This window comes from Asterias amurensis, chromosome 18, assembly GCF_032118995.1.
Source record: "Asterias amurensis chromosome 18, ASM3211899v1".
NCBI lineage: Eukaryota > Metazoa > Echinodermata > Asteroidea > Forcipulatida > Asteriidae > Asterias > Asterias amurensis.
Window position 1 is genome coordinate 8,225,906 of NC_092665.1, and position 18,473 is coordinate 8,244,378.

The 18,473-nt window shown below is 36.2% G+C and overlaps 1 protein-coding gene across 1 annotated transcript; it reads left to right on the plus strand.

Annotated features, from left to right (window-relative positions):
* Positions 1-1,040: 1,040 nt before the first annotated feature.
* Positions 1,041-16,634, plus strand: LOC139950423 (uncharacterized). Its single transcript, XM_071949097.1, has 4 exons — positions 1,041-2,391; positions 7,878-8,021; positions 10,773-11,100; positions 11,727-16,634. The coding sequence occupies exons 1-4, from the start codon at positions 2,004-2,006 to the stop codon at positions 11,971-11,973; spliced, it is 1,107 nt and encodes a 368-aa protein (XP_071805198.1). The 5' UTR covers positions 1,041-2,003; the 3' UTR covers positions 11,974-16,634.
* Positions 16,635-18,473: the final 1,839 nt, after the last annotated feature.

Here is an 18,473-nt window from a genome sequence, read left to right on the forward strand (position 1 = left end):
AATATCTTTGCAAATATTTGCGATGTCGCAAATATCTTTGCAAACATCTTTGCAAATAATATTTGCGATGTCGCAAATATCTTTGCAAATATTTGCGATGTCGCAAGTATCTTTGCAAATATTTGTGATGTCGCAAATATCTTTGCAGATATTTGCGATGTCGCAAATATCTTTGCAAATATTTGTGATGTCGCAAATATTATTGCATACTTGATCGCATACTTCTTCGCATAGTTTGCATATTTGTGTCCGATATTTATTCAAGAGCCTAGAAGGTTGTTAGGGTTCCAGCCTTCATTCCATTACTATGTACACAGCGAGTTGTACTATGTACACAATGAGTTGGTAAAGGCGCTCGTGGTGATAGTCTTTTTTCGTGCATTACATTTTTGCGGGCTGTGCGTGCTATCCGGTGTGCCGCGTGCGCGCAAGTTGTAATGGCATCAAAAAAACACGGGCGCGGACTGTATCAGACTATCCACCCATGTGTACATGTTAATGGAATGAAGGCTGGAACCCAAACAACCCTTTAGGCTCTGGAAAAATTTCTCGCCAAAAAATATGCAAATTATGCAACAAAGTATGCGACAAGGTATGCGATAAAAATGTTCGACATCACAAATATTTGCAAAGATATTTGCAAAGATATTTGCGACATCGCAAATATTTGCAAAGATATTTGCGACATCGCAAATATTTGCAAAGATATTTGCAAAGATACTTGCGACATCGCAAATATTTGCAAAGATATTTGCCATGTGCGATGTCCCTTCAGGGCCACCATAGGATAGCGTTGTTCCGACACTCCACGATTCTTGTGGTATTCTTGCGAGACTGCTGTCTCCGCGAGACTCGAGCAGTGATCTCGCGAGAGCACCGCGACAACTAGACTAACTCACCGCGTGGGACCATTAACGACTTGTCCCCAAGTCTAGCCAACGCAAAGCACTTTGCGTTAGGTGTAGTACATTATGTGTACACGTGTGGCTAATAATAATATTGACGTCACCATTTACCAATCAATGTTGTCATCAGTGCTTAGTAACAGACAACTGTTTATAGCTCAACAAAACGCCGCGAAAAAAACATTGTCGCAGTGAGTTGGCAATGTGAAGTCGTACCAAAATCCAATGAAATTTTGTCAAAGTGTGTGTTTTGACATAGAGTAAGGATGTCCTTACTCTATGGTTTTGAAAGGACAGAAATATAATGTTGATGTCAGTTCACGTATATATGACTCTGAGGAAAATGCTAGCTTGATGATACACCGTGGATGGTCAATACAGTATCAACAACACTGCCGTACTATCTACGACTCCGTCTTCGCACTGAACTGCATTGATATCGCACTGCACGATAGTGACGATGTAACGTACAGCTTCAAGTAATACAGCCGATCAGTACAGTGTTCATGCTCAAGTTTACATGATTTTGTCTTTCATGTCATGATGGATAGAACAAGGAGCTCATTGTATTGTAGGGCTGTTGCGGTTGGCGGTGTCGTATGCAAGCTGCACTGCTCTTCTTCCAATTGACAACCTTTTCCGTGGGATGTATGCACTGGATATTCAGTTGTTTTTACCACCACCTGATCGTGTGGTGACTTAAAAGTTTGCACTAAAAAATATTGGCATTAAAAAGCTATCAATGTTGTACTTCACTTGTATGTAATTATTTGAAATAGTGTATTTCAATTGAGGAGGTCCAGTGTAGCTGCATAAAAAGTGCAAGCAATTGCAGTCCAGTATGCTTAGTTAGCTACTGGCTGATCTGAATACCTTTTCTTTGTTTTTACAATGCAATATTGTCCTCGGACTTCTTACAAATGACATTGAAATACCAAACTACAGTTATGTGTTGTACATGTACATGAAGCATATTGCAATTCTGCTAGGAATTACTTGCAATTTGTATGATATATGTTGATTTTTAAAGTGAACACAGTCACAGTGTTATAGGCTACTTACACTTTAAAGAAAACTATTTCACCAAGAAATTTCATCATGGCAAAAGTGCTACCCCCGGCTAGCTATTTAACAGTAAAAAGAGGACCTTCTGCTCCACTTAGTGGAAGTTCATCTGAGGGGGAGAACTCTGACCTTGAAGATATACCACCATCACCGTGCAGTAGTACATCTAGTGGTCCAATCTACATACGCCCAGCTGGATTTAAGCATCATGCTCAAGAAATCCAGGCCTTGAAGTTACGCACTTGCAGCTCTGTTAAGTTGAAAAAAAAGATAAAAAAGAATGCTGCCATGACTGTTCCTAGAGACACTTTGTTTTGTCCAGATGTCCAAGATTCTGGAAGGGACAAAAACAATAATAACAGCAATAGCAATAAACTCTCTTCAGTTCCACAGAGCAGGGCCAAACAAAAGACAAAAAAGGGTAAGCATTCAATTAAATGTAGTCATGCATGAACATTTTAAATTGTCCTGCCGTCGATTTCACAAAACTCTTCCTAACTTTAGACTAATCTTAGGACTTGGTCTGGGACGAGTCCCAACCCTGCACTGTAGCATGCGGACCTTAAGATTAATCCCAAGTTAAGACGAGTTACTCGTCCTAACTCGAGGTAAGACGAGTCCTAACTCTTTGTGAAATCGACCCCTGGGATGTAAACTTGGCCTTGGGGTCTTAAAAAAGAAAACACTTTAAGTTGTTGATCTTCGACACATAAAAAGGACTGTACAGACTGTAGTTTGGAGCCCGCAATTTTTTTTTTCTAAAGACGCATAAATGCGTATTGTGTGGATGGGATGGGTGAATATTTGAAGTACTTCAAGTGAGAGAGTCTTTGATTTGAAAATGTCTAACTAATGAGATGCTTGAAAAAAACTGCTGTCGTAGATTTGGGTTGTGTGACGAAGTTGATGGAACCAAAGTTTGTGTTTCATTCATGTACATGTATCCGTTTGCTACTCCTAGAACTATGCGATTTCGTTTCGCTATCAAGATGATAGCAAAGCGAAATCGCATAGTTGTAGGAGTATCCATTTGCTATATCATAGTAAAAATTAATTATGTAAAAATGTGCGGGACGTAACTTGTTTGAAATGAACAAATGCACTGAGGATTTGAATTTTTTTTTAACTTAAATCAGTTCCTTGAGGAACGAGCCAAAGTTGATTTGACTAGCTTTGTTTAAAGAATCAAATTAGGTTAAATTTCTGCCCAGTCGCACTCAGATTGCGCCATTAATTGTCTATAATGGCGTATCTTAGATATGTGATGAGATTTAGCAAAAAAAACCACCCCTACAAACTCGGCTAACACACATAATTGTTGTTATCAATTCAATGTGCGTGTACAACAAAAAGTTGACTTTTTCCAGTTTTGGTTGACAGGTTTTGGATAGACTCCACTACTGAAAGCGAAAGGCCAAAGGGCTTAAAATACGGGTTTTTTAAATATAAAACCAATTGGACACAGCCAAATAAAAGTGTTGTTTTCGTTGGGTCCTATAACCCGACGATGGCTATTATTTGATAGCAAGATGAATTTTGACAAACCTTGTTATGCAGCGATATCTTGATTTGATATTGATTACGTCGAGATTGTTCAATAGGTTTGTCAATGTTTATTGGTTAATGTTGACTAGCCTACATGTGTGTAGCCTGTCTCAAGTAATAATAATAGATTCTATGGCCTATAAAAGACAAATTTGGTGCATTCTTGACTATTAAATGCATCCCCTTTATACACAATGAAAGCACTCGCTAAAAAATGCACTCACTGAGGCCCCTAGTGCTAGATCCCCTTTACACAATGTATGAATACACTCGCTAATTCAGTTCAATTCAAAAAAATTTAATCAACCTTTGCAGGCAATTACAACAGTAGACCTGCTCCATACAAATATTAAGAGAAATATACAATATACATTTATTTAAAAAATATAAAGATTATTTGACAGAATGACATAAGCAGATACGTACAAATGGTTGAAACCACATCAATTAATACAAGTGAATACATGTAAAAACATTAATTGAAAAGTACCCTCACTGAGGCCAAATGAGGCACATCTTTGTAATATATAGCAATTTTTCCAACCCGTATTCAGTTTGACAAAATGAATGCACCCCACATTTTAAAAGGTGTAGTTTGGATGTACAGAGGACGGATGACCAATTGATACAAAATCCAAAAATCCATTTTCATTACCATGATGGAGATTTGTCCTGATGCTTGTATTGCACCATACACTAAGTGTGTACAACCGTGTAATGAAGCAGAAACACTATTGTGATGCCATAGCAACTGTTGCTATGCAACCTTCTTTCATGTATAAAATAGGTTTCTTGTGGTGATGGTCAACGTTGAATATGAATAGCATGCAGGCATTTCTAAAGTAATAATTCATGAGATAAAAACAAAAAGAAAATTGTATTTCATTGGTTAATTTTTCATGTTATGTAAATTTGTCATTTGCAAATGTCTTAACATTTTTTACAAAGTGACATCATTGCTAAATTGTTGTTCAAAATTGTTTTATGATGTGAATATTTATCAGATCTTTTCTGCTATTTTAAAATGTGCAATGTCTACAGTTGTGCAAATATTGTGTTTTCCTTAAAAACAAACACAGAATAGACACACACAAACTCGGCAACCGCTAATTCTCTGAAAATTATAAAAATCCCTTCAAGTGACAGAGAATTATTCATGTACATTGTACAAGTAGACCCCAAACCTTGACCCTAATGACACAACCTTCCTCGTTATAATGAACGGCCGAAAATGATTATTAGGAAGCCTGAGATATTAAATTGTAAAAGCATTGAGGCAGTAGTATACATGTTAGACACTGTTCTTTTCAAAATGGAGGATGAATGATGCATCCTTAAAGCCATTATACACTTTCGGTACAGAAAAGAAAGAAAAAAGTTCACAGATTTACAAATAACTTAGAGGGTTTACAGAAGATAATGGTGAAAGACTTCTCTGGAAATTTTATTCCATGAAATGCTTTACTTTTTGAGAAAACATTAAAACAATATAAATTCTCGATAGCGAGAATTACGGATTTATTTTAAACACATGTCATGACATGGCGAAATGTGCGGAAACAAGAGTGGGTTTTCCCGTTATTTTCTCCCGACTCCGATAACCGATTGAGCCTAAATTTTCACAGGTTTGTTATTTTGTATCATAATTGTTGTGATACACGAATCTTAGTGTGGGACTTGGACAATATTGTTTACCGGAAGTGTATAATGGCTTTAAGTCAAATGACAAGGATCTGCATGCCGTTTAAAGGCTTCATGATAAGATGTACAATTTGTCATTTTGTAAACAGTAAATTTTTAAACACAGTCTACTTCTTTCAATGTAGGTAGAGGTAGCCATGCTGGTTCGTAGAATAACAGTTTTAGGTCACCAGTGCCAGATCATGTCTTAAAATATTTTAAACAAAAATATTGTTCAAGACGGACATTTGTTGTAGCATGTATAGGTCAATGATTGCTCTATATATTTAAAGTCACCTGGAAGTGGTATTTTTTTTAAATAAAGCTTTTGTCACTAAAATATGTGTTTTTATGAGAGGAATGTGAATAAAAAGTTAAGGTTTAAAAATATTAGTTTTGATTGTATTTACAAATTTACGAGTAGGCCCCGACCCGAGAGGGCGCTGTTCATGACGTAATTCAAGGCGCGATATTTGAAGAGAAAATTTGTAGTCAGGCCCCCGTACATTACGTCTGGGAACATGGCACATCAAAACAAATTTAGACACGATTTTACACACATACGTACATTGAAACTTGAACATGTTGAACGCCTAGTGGTTTTTACAAAAGCTATTGCTGCTATTTTTATTTAACTATGCGACTTTTTAGTGACCAAATGGGTTGTAAGATGTGGGTCTGCCTACGTATTATTATAGAAATACGGCCACGGAGCAGACTGCACGCACGCACTATGGCTGCTGTATAATGTGCGGATGGTCACATAGGACCTGCACACACGGTGAATCGCATGCGATACCAACAAAAAATCGTGTCACTTGGCAAAAGCTAAAAACATACCCTCAAAGTTCAAACTTACCCGAATTTTTTCACGTTTAGCAAATGCTCCTCTGGGTTCGTCACGTCTTTCAGATACCTTCTTCGACTTCCCACTAGCTGGAAAAATTGTTGGGACGGCGTCGTGTTTAAGAATGGCTCTTCTCGTCATGTCAAATGAGTGGTGTATCCCGGATTCGAAGCACGACGGCTCGAAGTGTTCGCTGCATAGCGCTGAAAAAAACGTCGGACCGGACCACTTTGCTAATCTGACTTTCGCAGCCCACAACCGCCTATACTTGGGATCTGCAGGAAACAGATGAAGACTGACCCCATCTTTAGTTGTTTTGCTGCATCCAGCAGCAATACACCTGGTCGGCATTGCCGGAAAAATGCCAGAAAAAAAACCTTTTTCGCAGCGTACAAACTCACGTCGTACAAATTACATGTACTTTTGCACGTGTGTTTATCTACGCATCGAGGGGGGTCTTTGTTTGATCGAGGCAAAGTCTTCCTTTCCCTACGTCACAAAAGGGGTAGGCGGAGTCAACCCCCAAGCACTTAATTAATTTTTTTAACATATAAATCGTGACAAACAATTACTCAAAAAATTGTTTTATTGTTAATAAACATATACTCTTATGTTTAAAAGAAAAAAATCCTATTTCCAGGTGCCTTTAAATGTATGCAAATATTCTGAAAAGTTTCGTTTTTTTTTTCCTAAGCCATAAACAGTACTTGTGACTTCTTTTAAAAAAAAAGAGAATATAAAACCATTTAGGAGCTTTTCTTTTGAGTCCAAGCCAAATTGTAATTTACATCATGACTCGAGCTCAAACAAGAAAATAATGTCTCTTTTTTCCCCCTCTTTTGTTTAAACATTAATTGTAAGTTTCAATGTGGCTTTGCTTAAATTAAGGAATTTGGATTATGGTTTAATCGCCAAACCCTAGTTTATAATAGATGTTAAATTTGCATCGTGGATAAAGAATATTAATTTTTTTTTTTTACCCATACACCGATGTGTGTTAGCACTGTATACTCAGTACTTTCCCGAGTCCTGTGAAAAAATATCACAGGCATGTTACTCGGGTAACATATAATTAATAAACCCTAGTTTTGAGTCATCTGACATAAACAAGCGCACTAAAAATGAAAAATTTAATTTCATCAGGCCTACCCAATACATAGGCCTACCCCATATATAGGCCTACCCCATACATAGGCCTACCCCATACATAGGCCTACCCCATACATAGGCCTACCCCATATATAGGCCTACCCCATACATAGGCCTACCCCATACATAGGCCTACCCCATACATAGGCCTACCCCATACATAGGCCTACCCCATATATAGGCCTACCCCATACATAGGCCTACCCCATATATAGGCCTACCCCATACATAGGCCTACCCCATATATAGGCCTACCCTATACATAGGCCTACCCCATATATAGGCCTACCCCATATCCCCATACGTGTAGAATCAACATGAATATAAACTAGTTTCTGAGAACAAAACATTTGATGGTTTTGTCTTTATTGGAGTGAGATATCAAATTGTCATGCACCAACAATTATCACTTTAACAGTTTCAAAGATTAACCCCAACTATTATTATTATTATTATTATTATTATTACTTTGTTTTTATTAAACCATATGAATAAATAGCCTACTGAATAATATTTATTAGGCTATTTATTAATTTTATGTTTTTTCCCCCTTCTTTTTTTATGGGGGTGGGGGGGGGGTATTTTTTGTTGATAATTTTAAGGTGTGGGGATATGACATTGTTGTATTAATATTTGTTCAATAAGCTCTTTTAGTCCTTGACCACTGACTGCTTATTTTTATTCAGATCCTTTGCCTATGAAACTACGAGCCTTACCACAGTCCTTTTGGCAACAACCAAATACAGTCAACACAGCACCCCCTGGAGCAATGTATACTGTATTACCACCCGTCTCTAAAACAGAGCAACCATGTATTGCTGAAATTACAGGTAAGTTTGGGTTTTTTAATGGTCTATTTTCGCATTGTATTGTAGAAATGATCAACATCTTGATGTAAATCGTTGTAATTGGCTCATCACATCTCACAAGGACAGATTGATAATACTTTATGAAATCCTGATATCTGATTACTATGTATTGGCAAATGAGAGTTCTTGCCTTTGGCTGTAAAAAGCTGCTCAATAACAAGCATTGACAATTCATCAAGTGTTGCAGCAGCTTTTCATTGTTCATAATTACTACGAATTAAGTTGATAACTTTTTTAAGTTTCAATAAAATATTTGAATTTGTTGAAAAAAGGCAGTCTAGGCCTATTTTTTCAAATTCTATTGATGTCCGCCCCTCACACATAAAAAACAACCCTGCTTTTAAAAACCCTAAAGTGAATTTCACTTATAATACATTGATAACATCGTAGCAAGTAAACATACAAGTTCAAATCATTTTGAATCTGCTGTTTCACTAATCAGTTTATTGCTTTACAGGTGTGGCTATCATTTCATTTTATTAATTCATTTTAAATTTATTTATTTTCATGTACTTAAAGCCATTATACACTTTCGGTAAACAGTATTGTCCAAGTCCCACACTTCGTGTATCACAACTTATATATAAAATAACAATCCTGTGGAAATTTAGGCTCAATCGGACATCGGAGTCGGGAGAAAATAACGGGAAAACCCACTCCTGTTTTCGCGCGTTTCGCCGTGTCATGACATGTGTTTATAACAAATCCGTAATTCTCGTTAACGAGAATTTATATTGTTTTACCGTTTTCTCAAAAAGTAAAGCATTTCATGGACTAATATTTCAAGAGAAGTCTTTCACTATTACCTTCTGTAAACCCTGTAAATTATTTGTAAATCTGTGACCTTTTTTTTTTTCCTGTACCGAAAGGATCCAATGGCTTTAAGGATTATTGTAATTAGCGCTGTGCTTTAGTTATACTAAGTAGAGCGTTTTAAATGCCATTTGTTATTGTTTAAATTACTATTAAATGTATTTTCCTAATAATTATAATTATCATTAGGAAAATACATTTGTCTATTGATTTCCATCCCTCATGTCGAGGCCGGAATTGGATCCCGCTCTAGTAGAGTAAAATCCACATGACCTTATTAGCAGGAGGGTATTATGCACAGACAGTTTGTATTGGCAAGATGCTCATATTTTCATCCCTTATTAAAACTTGACCAGGATAGGCAGTGTGCTATTTTTGTTAACTCTTGGATGCAATTAAGTCAGTAGCTACATGTATGTCATATAATTAATTGGACTTGGGAATTGCTATGAGTCTATGTTGCAATGATGTTTCTTTACAGTACAAACTGTGGTTGTTTATTGATACAGTCATCAGTGTGCAACAGTCTTGTTTTGCAAAACATAAAACGAATGTCATTGTCATATTAAATGAATGTAGTTCTTTCTAGGGGTAGTGACTGCCCCCAAAAGTGAGTTTGAATATCGTTCAATATACTCTGGCAAAACTCAACGCATCGTTTCTCATCCTTGATGGTAGAATTAAATTGTGTTTTTAAAGGTAATTTACCGTGCTGCTCTGGTCTCAGTCTTTGGAACATCTTCTCTACCATGCTTGCAGTAGGAATCTTGTAGGTTTGAGTCGAATCTGCTGTAAATTGAAGCTTCATTTTGTCAATGCTTTATCACATGTGTAAAGGAAAACACTTGTTTTCATATTGAGTTATATTCTTGTCAAGCCTGCTGTAATGAAATAATTAGGGAATAATAGTGTAAGGACCCGGTCTTAACCGTGTTGGTGCCTGGCCGCTGTTAACAGACCAAGCCAGAGCATCAGCGTGGTCCACAGCGGCCAGGCACCAACCAAAAACTAGGTCATAAAAATTACGTAGTGAAGACCTAGTCTTCAGCTCAGCACTGTTATTCCCAAATATAAACTTTTTTTTTTTTTTTTTTTTTTTTTTTTAACTCATGTTCATACAAGGGCCACATTTTGCTGTCAAACTGTGAGCCCTGCTAAATTTAAACAAGAGAAGACCATATATGAACATAATATGGGTTTATTTACAAGTTTCAACGTGTACTTAAATGCATGTTAAGATAAGCACAAAGCGCAAACACTAGATGTACAAAATATATGCAGGTTTAGAGGCCACTTATTCGCTAGTTTCCAGGTCTTTACATCACATATAATACATCCCCACATGATCAGGTTATGTCAAATTGAAGTTTGGTAACTGTCAAAATTGTTTACCTATAGCACAACGTTGAAATAACTAAGCTATCTTTCTTCAATAAGATTATGGATTATAATTGATGTTAAAGAATAGTAATTTTGGTTTTTACCCATACACCGATGTGTGTTAGTACTGTATACTCAGTACTTTCCCGAGTCCTGTGAAAAAATATCACAGGCATGTTACTCGGGTGGGATTCGAACCCACCCTTGCAATTCTAGAGCAGTGTCTTAACATCTATTATATCGTTGCGGTACCCGCTGCCAAAACATAGGATTCGAACTGCCTCTAGCTGCCGGGCAACCTCGGTAGTCTAGTTGGTAAGACACTGCTCTAGAATTGCAAGGGTCGTGGGTTCGAATCCCACCCGAGTAACATGCCTGTGATATTTTTTCACAGGACTCGGGAAAGTATTGAGTATACAGTGCTAACACACATCGGTGTATGGGTAAAAACCAAAATTAATATTATGGATTATGTTTAACAATTTTATTCTATTGACAATTTTAATTTGTTCCACCCAGATGTGCGGCCAGTTACACCAACATCAGACCAAGAGGCAAAGCAAAGCAAATCAGTGGTGAAATGTGAACGGTTAGAGAGACCTCAAAAAACACATTCACAATTTGATAGGCAAGATACTTGCAGATCAGTTGAGACATTACAAGATGCATCCAGAGAGGGAGAAACAGACACTCTTGTAAAGGAACGTATCAAACCCAAGCAACTTAAACCTGCAGCTAGAAGGATCCTAAGAGTATCTGCAACAAGTTCCAACCTTCTTGCTAAGTTATTTGATGGAATAGAAAAAGACAAGAAAAGTAACGTAAACTCATCAATCAAAAGAGGAAGGTAAGCTGATAAGAAGAAGTCAAATCATTTTAGCAGTCTGACAAATGGTCTCTAGTGGGTCCAAAAGTGTTTTATTTGTTCCGAATCCTGACGTTTTATTGTATTGTGTTAACCTTGTTTTGTTTTTCTGATTGTCATTAGGAAACCCATTCACATTGTCACCTACAAAGCAAGTTACCTATATGTAGCACCTCAATGTCAACACATTCATGATTCTTTTACACAAAACATAACAAATTGATAAAGCAGTGAAAAGGAGAGAATGAATACATTCAGGTTCTAAATGTGACACATTTTTGTGAAAAACACACAAAGGTGTTACACTGATTGTCGTACCTTTGCAATGAAGTATTAAAATAATTAGACACTCAAGCTGTGCACTGAGTAGCCTACTGACATGACTGAACAAGTACCCAACATCTGCATTCATTCATATCAAGTTAATAGACATGCTGGATAAGAGTAGTAAAAACAGCCAAGGTTGAAATGTTTGAAAGTACCAGTCCAAGATAACATTCCAGTTACAAGCTGTCTTACTCAAGACTAAATGCAAGTGGCCAGTAGGTTTGCTACGTATTTATTGGAGTATTGATGAATAAAAGTTCTAACTGTTTGATTGTTCACAGACCTAAGAGAGACTGTTCACAGTCGCATCACAAGCATGTGATTGGTGAAGATCCATATTTGATAGATGCTGTGGCAGATGGGCTCTTACCACTACTGAGTATTGAATCACATCGACAGAGTGTTGGACCTTCTTCACATCTATCAGTTGTAGCAGTGAAAGATGGCGATAAAATGCTAACTTTACCATCATTAAGTATTGAACAAAACTATCCAGCCATGTTGTCAGAGCTTGTCAAAGCATTATAAACAGCCATGTTGTCATAGCTTGTCAAAACATTATGATCAGCTAAGCAATTCACCGCGTCTAGAAATCTCACAGGACTTTATTTGTTCTTAGATACATGTATGCATGAAAATCATGTAGATCTTTGGTTCCCCAACTTACGGATGTTGAAACGACTGAACCAGCTGTTTGCTGCAGTTATATATTGACCTCTATCAGGGTTGTTACATGGATTGCTGCAAAATGATGTTAGTTTCAATTATACTACTGTCAGCACTAAGGTAACAGATAGTTTTAGATACATTCTGAAATATGTTTTCACAGTAAATCAATTTAAACTCATGGAAAAAAAGAAAGGTTAACTTCATTTGTTGTAAGGCAAGGCAAACATTTTGATTTGATGTTTGCCTTAAATTGTTATATGTCAACAGTTATGTTAAAATGTATTATTTTAAAATACATAAGTCAAGTAGAAGGATATCATTGAAAAATGAATGAATGAAAATATAAATGGTTTATTCCTAAAAATATGTCAACTTTTGAGTACACTGTTGTACATTATAGATGCAAAAATTACTCAGCACCTCTGTAAAACAGCCAGCTCTTTTAACTTCAATTATAATTTTTGTTCTCTGCATCAAATCTTAGTACATGTAAAAAGTACAGAATTGAAAGTTGAACATTGTCACACAGGTATATGTGACAGTGTGTGTGTTTGCGCATGTAAGCACATGCGTGATAATGCAGCAAATGTCACTTAAATAAAAGAAAAAACTTGACATCCAAGTTCTGATAACATAAAATGTGTTCAACCGTATTAATGTAAATTGGGGTGAAGTTAATAGCTTTCAAAGAATTAAGAGCAAATGATGGATGGAGTAACTTTTCTACCCTGGAAACCTTGTGGCATGTCAGGGCTATAAGCCCTATACGCCTCTCTTAATATTTATGCATGACGTCATAATTCTTGTCCAAAATGAGGCTATGGGTGCAAGTCCCCCATCACTTGCAGTGGCTGCAAGTTTTTTGGTTAGCATTGTGACTAATTGTGACGTACCTCATGCATAAATATTAAGAGAGGCGAATAGATACGTCACTGTGACAATGGGTTTGCCTCAAGCCATGTGTAGTACAGACAAATTCAAAGTGGTAAGTACTGGTGTTTTCTGTCATTACTGGGAGGCAATAAATATGCAAAGAGTTCAATTTCACACCACAGGGGCATTTTCGACCAATGGTGTTGATGCAACTACAAAATGCAAGCAATACCTGATTATAAAAAAAAAGACACCCCCTCCCGTCCCCAAAAAATAAAATAAAAATTTGGTTGAAAACACAGTACAGGCCTTAAAGACACTGGACACTGTTAGTAATTGTCAAAGACCAGTCTTCCCAGGTGGTGTATCTCAACATATGCATTAAATAACAAACCTGTGAAAATTTGAACTCAGTTGGTCTTCGAAGTTGCAAGATAAAAATGAAAGAAAAAACACCCTTGTCACACGAAGTTGTGTGCTTTCAGATACTTGGTTTCGAGACCTCAAAATCTAATTCTGAGAGGTCTCAAAATCAAGTTCGTGGAAAATTACTTCTTTCTCGAAAACTACATGTACGTTCAGAGGGAGCCCTTTCTCACAATGTTTTATACATCAACCTCTCCCCAATTACTTCTTACCAAGTAAGGTTTTATGCTAATTATTAGTTTGAGTAATTACCAGTTGTGTCCGCCTTTAAACAAATTGAACTGATTTATAAATTTGATTGGTCTATCTATCTTAAAGCATTGTACTTCTATGGCAAATGGCTGCTCTGACTTGATGAAACACATAACTGTGGCAAATGAATGGTTTAAAGTCAACACACATTGGGCCGAATAAATAAAAACTAGCAATTACTTATCAAGTTGAAGGTTCAGCATTAGCAAGAAGACTGAAAAGTAAAAGATCAGGCATGAACATTTTGCTCGGGATTACCTTTCACTTATAGACATATAAATAAAAACGATATTGTACTAATATACTATAGCAATTACTTGTATTTTTACAAGCTACTGTATGAGGAGCTTGAGATTTTACTTACACAACAGTGTTGCATATAATTATGACTCGGTATCAGGTCAGTATTAAAGGGTTATTTTTCCCTTGGCCTAATGATCCAACTATAAATGTTACTTATAAATTTGTTGTGTACTTTATTGCTCTAAAAGTACCAAACTTTGGAGCTCTGGCGTGGAGAGGCTGGCTGTTTTCTCATCATAGCCTCTGTCACCATCAAAAACTTGACTAAGTGGAAACTGCCCCGTCTGCATTTCAGTTAATCGCTATTGATCTGCGAGTCCATGCCTCTATTGTTATACTCCTGAATACCCCACTAGTGTGCTTTTCTCTGACCATTTACTAATCCGTTCAAGTAAATGTTGTTTTTCCATTAAACATTTATTTTTAAATAGAGATTTGGGCAAATTCTCATGCCTGATCTTAAACTAATTGAAATTTGTTAATGCTAGCCTTTATACAGCCCAGTATCTTGTGAAACTATCAGGTAATAGTAAAATGTTGGTTTTATTTACATCTCAATAAGAAGAGTCCCTCAAGCATTGATATTACCTACTAGTTTGACCAATTACTAGCAATATTAAGGCTTACTTTTATTTATAAGGATTTAAGTATAGTAAAAGCAAATGCTAGTTTTTATTTATTCGGCCCATTAAGACAGCCACTTTAACAATTGTGGGTAATTGTAAATCCTGTGTTAAACTTCTTGCAGGATGCAGTCTGAGTCTAATCCTATCTCCATAGAGGTTGTAATCTGAGGTTCAGCAGGAGCAATTGCTACATGGGTTCAGAAACCTGCGGCTGATTTCACGAAACCCTAGGATTAATCCTAACTCGAGTTAGGACGAGTAACCCGTCCTAACTTAGGATGGGTTCTACGTATTTGAATACGGAACTGAACCCGTCCTAGCTCCTAAGATTAATCCTAAGTCAGGAAGAGTTTGGTGAAATCAACTGCAGTGTGGACAAATGTCTTGTCTCTATGTGCATGCAAATATTTATACAATCGTCTCTAGTTGGTATATTGAATTAAAGTGGGATTTAAAAGAATATGTACATTTGTACATACAAAACAAATGTGTGCCCAACATAAAGATAGATAGCACTATTTTTTATATATATTTGTGGTAACTTGTATAATGTGAATAATAATGAGATAAGAAATATATTTATGAGGCTTGTTTTGTTTTTCTTTAAACTTGAATTAAAATTGTCAAAACAAAATAACAAATGCTGTTGTTTATTGCAATATTGCAAATTATCTGACTGTTTTTATAACATAATAATATTGGTATTTTACTTTGTGGTTGTTGTAGTTTCAAATAGAACATGCACGGAGAAGAATACTGAATGAGTCGCATCCACGCAAATCAGTTGTCTGAGTACCATTTTTGTAATGAGCCTGCGTGGCAATTTTATGAAACTTCCTTTTGGACATGTTTTGACAAACTGACAAAGTTTGGGTGTATGGCATGCAACACAAATTGTACAAGTGCCTTATAATTCATGTTGCCATTTTGTCCTATACACATGTGTCTGTGATATATAGGTTTGCCATACAGTGTATGTCAGTGGGTATCCGGACTCGGACAAGTTTCGGTAGTAATTCAGCATTCTCCAGGTTTCAGGATAACCAGAATGTACTACACGACTATTATCTGATAATGTTGGCCCATTTGACTTGGGGCCAGTTCCATAGAGCTTATAAGCACAAACAAATTGCTAAGCATGAAATTTCTTCCTTGATAAAAAATCAGGATTATCAACCAAAAATGTCCACATGATTTTCAGAATAACAACAATAATAACAACAACAACAACAACAACAACAACAACAACGACAACAACAACAACAACAACAACAGCAGCAGCAGCAGCAGCAGCAGCAGCAGCAGCAAATAGAAACTTTGTCGGTTATCCTGTTTTTATCAATGAAGAAATTTCATGCCTGTGTTATGAATTTGTTCATGATGGGAAATTGATTTGTCATGAAAACAATTAAATTTAAAATGCTTTTACTAAGAACTTTTTATATCGAAAAGTTGGTGCCACAGTTTAGTGCTTTGCGACATCATCAAATGCCTTCAAATTGCCCTGTGTGAAAAAATGCATGTCACTGGATCGATGTGATATGGCAGTGAATCTCATTGAAATCAAATGTACCCATAGTATAATAATGATAGATATTGCAGCTGTTAATAGTCTGAATCAAGCAAAGACATGAGTGTAACATGGGAGATGTCTCACATGTACCCTTTCATCAGGGGACAACTATGGTAATCTGCAGCTGACTATTTTGTTCACATGATGACACTAGTCTACAGACAGTTGAGGAATTAGAACTTCATTGTCATTAAACATGTTAAATATAATATTCTGTTGTACATGACAATTGTATTGTTTTCTATATGAAGTAAGACGTGAAGCTTTTGCACAGGGAACTATATAGTTTACTGATGACAAATGTGAACATGTAGGAATACTTTCTTTATTGAGAAAGCGTTGGCTTGGAGGACTCTGAGGTGTGATAACTGACTTTTCAAAATTGTTTCATATTTTCTATGTGACAAATTTCCAAGTTTCTATTGATTCATGTAAAATGAAATAATCGTGCACATTCTCTTAATAAAGGCCAGGGATGTGACATCTCAGCTTCTGTGTCTGACTGGAGATGTTTTTAGTAAACGCTGTTGAACAAACTGAAATTTAAATTATATGGAGATAGTGAAAGACTGGGCATTCAAATCTGTGATTATAAGATTAACAAACTCCATGATCAAAGTACTTTCATTATTAACTTGGTGCTTCAATATCCATTACTCCAGAAATATCTGACATAAAAAATAAACTGCATTCGGGAAAGTTAACAAAAATTCTAATTTTTAAAGAAAAGTATTTTGTTGTGGTGCTATTGTAACCTTTTGCAAAATAGCTGACATATGTTTTTGCTAAGGTTTGAATTCAGAGGAGTCAAGTTACATGAATAGTTGAGAGCAGTAGTGCAGCCTGGTTGTGCATGTAGGGGTGTCATGGCGGAGTGGAAAAGAGTACCCAACTCAAGCTCTGGTGTTTCTGTTCAGCACAGTGTAGGTTTTCGAATCCCGGTCGTGAAACTCATTTCCTTGAGCAAGACACTTAACCATAAAAGCTTCTCTCCGCCCAGAGGTAAATGGGTTCCTGCGAGGGCAGGGAGATTGCTATTGTGATTGATTAGCTTCAAGTCATGGTAGTGCACTACGTATTTGGCAGCATGGGCAGTATACTCCCCAGGGAGCTGAGATGGTTTAAGAGGTAATGTGGAAGTGCTCTGAGACGCCCTTTGGGTGTATGAAGCGCTTTATAAAATCCGACTATTATTATTACATAATGTCCACATACTTTAAGCTGTGCAATCTAGTTTTAAGTGCGTCCATATCATAATTCCGTTTTAGTAACTCGCTGCATCAATAATATCCATCACATGATGCAGTTTTTGTTTTGCCATGAAAATAATGTTGCAATAACAAGTCCAAGTTGAATAACACAATGTAACCATTCATTTCCATGCATTTAAACTTTTTTATTAAATCTTCAATGTCTTATCAAATCTCGGATTGTAGCTCTTGTGTAATAAACTTTACGCACTGATTATGTTTTGATATACATGTATGTTAAATATACACCATGCAGACTTTAATTCACAAATGATCCATTATTGACTTCAAGAATTCATAATTTGGTAGGCTTTTAAAAAAAACAGACTCATTTTATATCAACAAACTGATCAATACTTTTGTTTTAATCACCAGCACATTGAGTGTTTTAAGACTTGCTGACTTAGTCTCTCTATAACAAACCTCATCAATGATCCACCATCATTCAATGCAGGCCTATATACGGTATATGGCAACGTGCTTGTTTTAAGTTACAGGTTAATTTTGGGGTATACACAAAATCACAGAAGACAAGTTCAAATTTAATAGTCACCAAAAAATACTTCTTAACATTCGCTTAAAACAATGAATTCAATCATTGAGAATATTGAGATGTGCTTGATATTTGGTGTCTTAAATGATTGCTTTGTTTTAAAGAATAAATTTATTTCACTTTTGTTGTTTTCTACAAACACCATACAACCAGCCTGTGAAAATGTCACCCTATTACATGTACATGTATTAGATGTGACATCTTTTGGCAATTTCTGGTGTAAAAAGGTTCATTTTTGTGTGGGGAGTGTTTTGACCTTTGGCTCATTTCAATTGTGTCAATTAAAATAAGCAATGGTTCATTGGAGGTGTCTTCAGATTCCTTTTCTTTGAGTCTGGCATTACTGCACATGGAGCTACTCTGGAGCACCTATGTACTACAGTACTTAAGTATTAACTTAAAAATCAGTAAATTTTCAGATTGCAACTCACAATTTTTCCCAATAATTAATTAACCACCTGTACACTGTGTTTACCACTTCATGTCGAATGACAAGTTTGTCT

What these genes read in the sequence shown, in the direction of transcription:
- LOC139950423 (XM_071949097.1), top strand. Translation starts at nt 2,004, where the DNA reads ATGGCAAAAGTGCTACCCCCGGCTAGCTATTTAACAGTAAAAAGAGGA. An exon ending in CAAACAAAAGACAAAAAAGG is followed by an intron (nt 2,392 to 7,877) that starts GTAAGCATTCAA and finishes ATTTTTATTCAG; the next exon opens with ATCCTTTGCCTATGAAACTA. An exon ending in TCATCAATCAAAAGAGGAAG is followed by an intron (nt 11,101 to 11,726) that starts GTAAGCTGATAA and finishes GATTGTTCACAG; the next exon opens with ACCTAAGAGAGACTGTTCAC.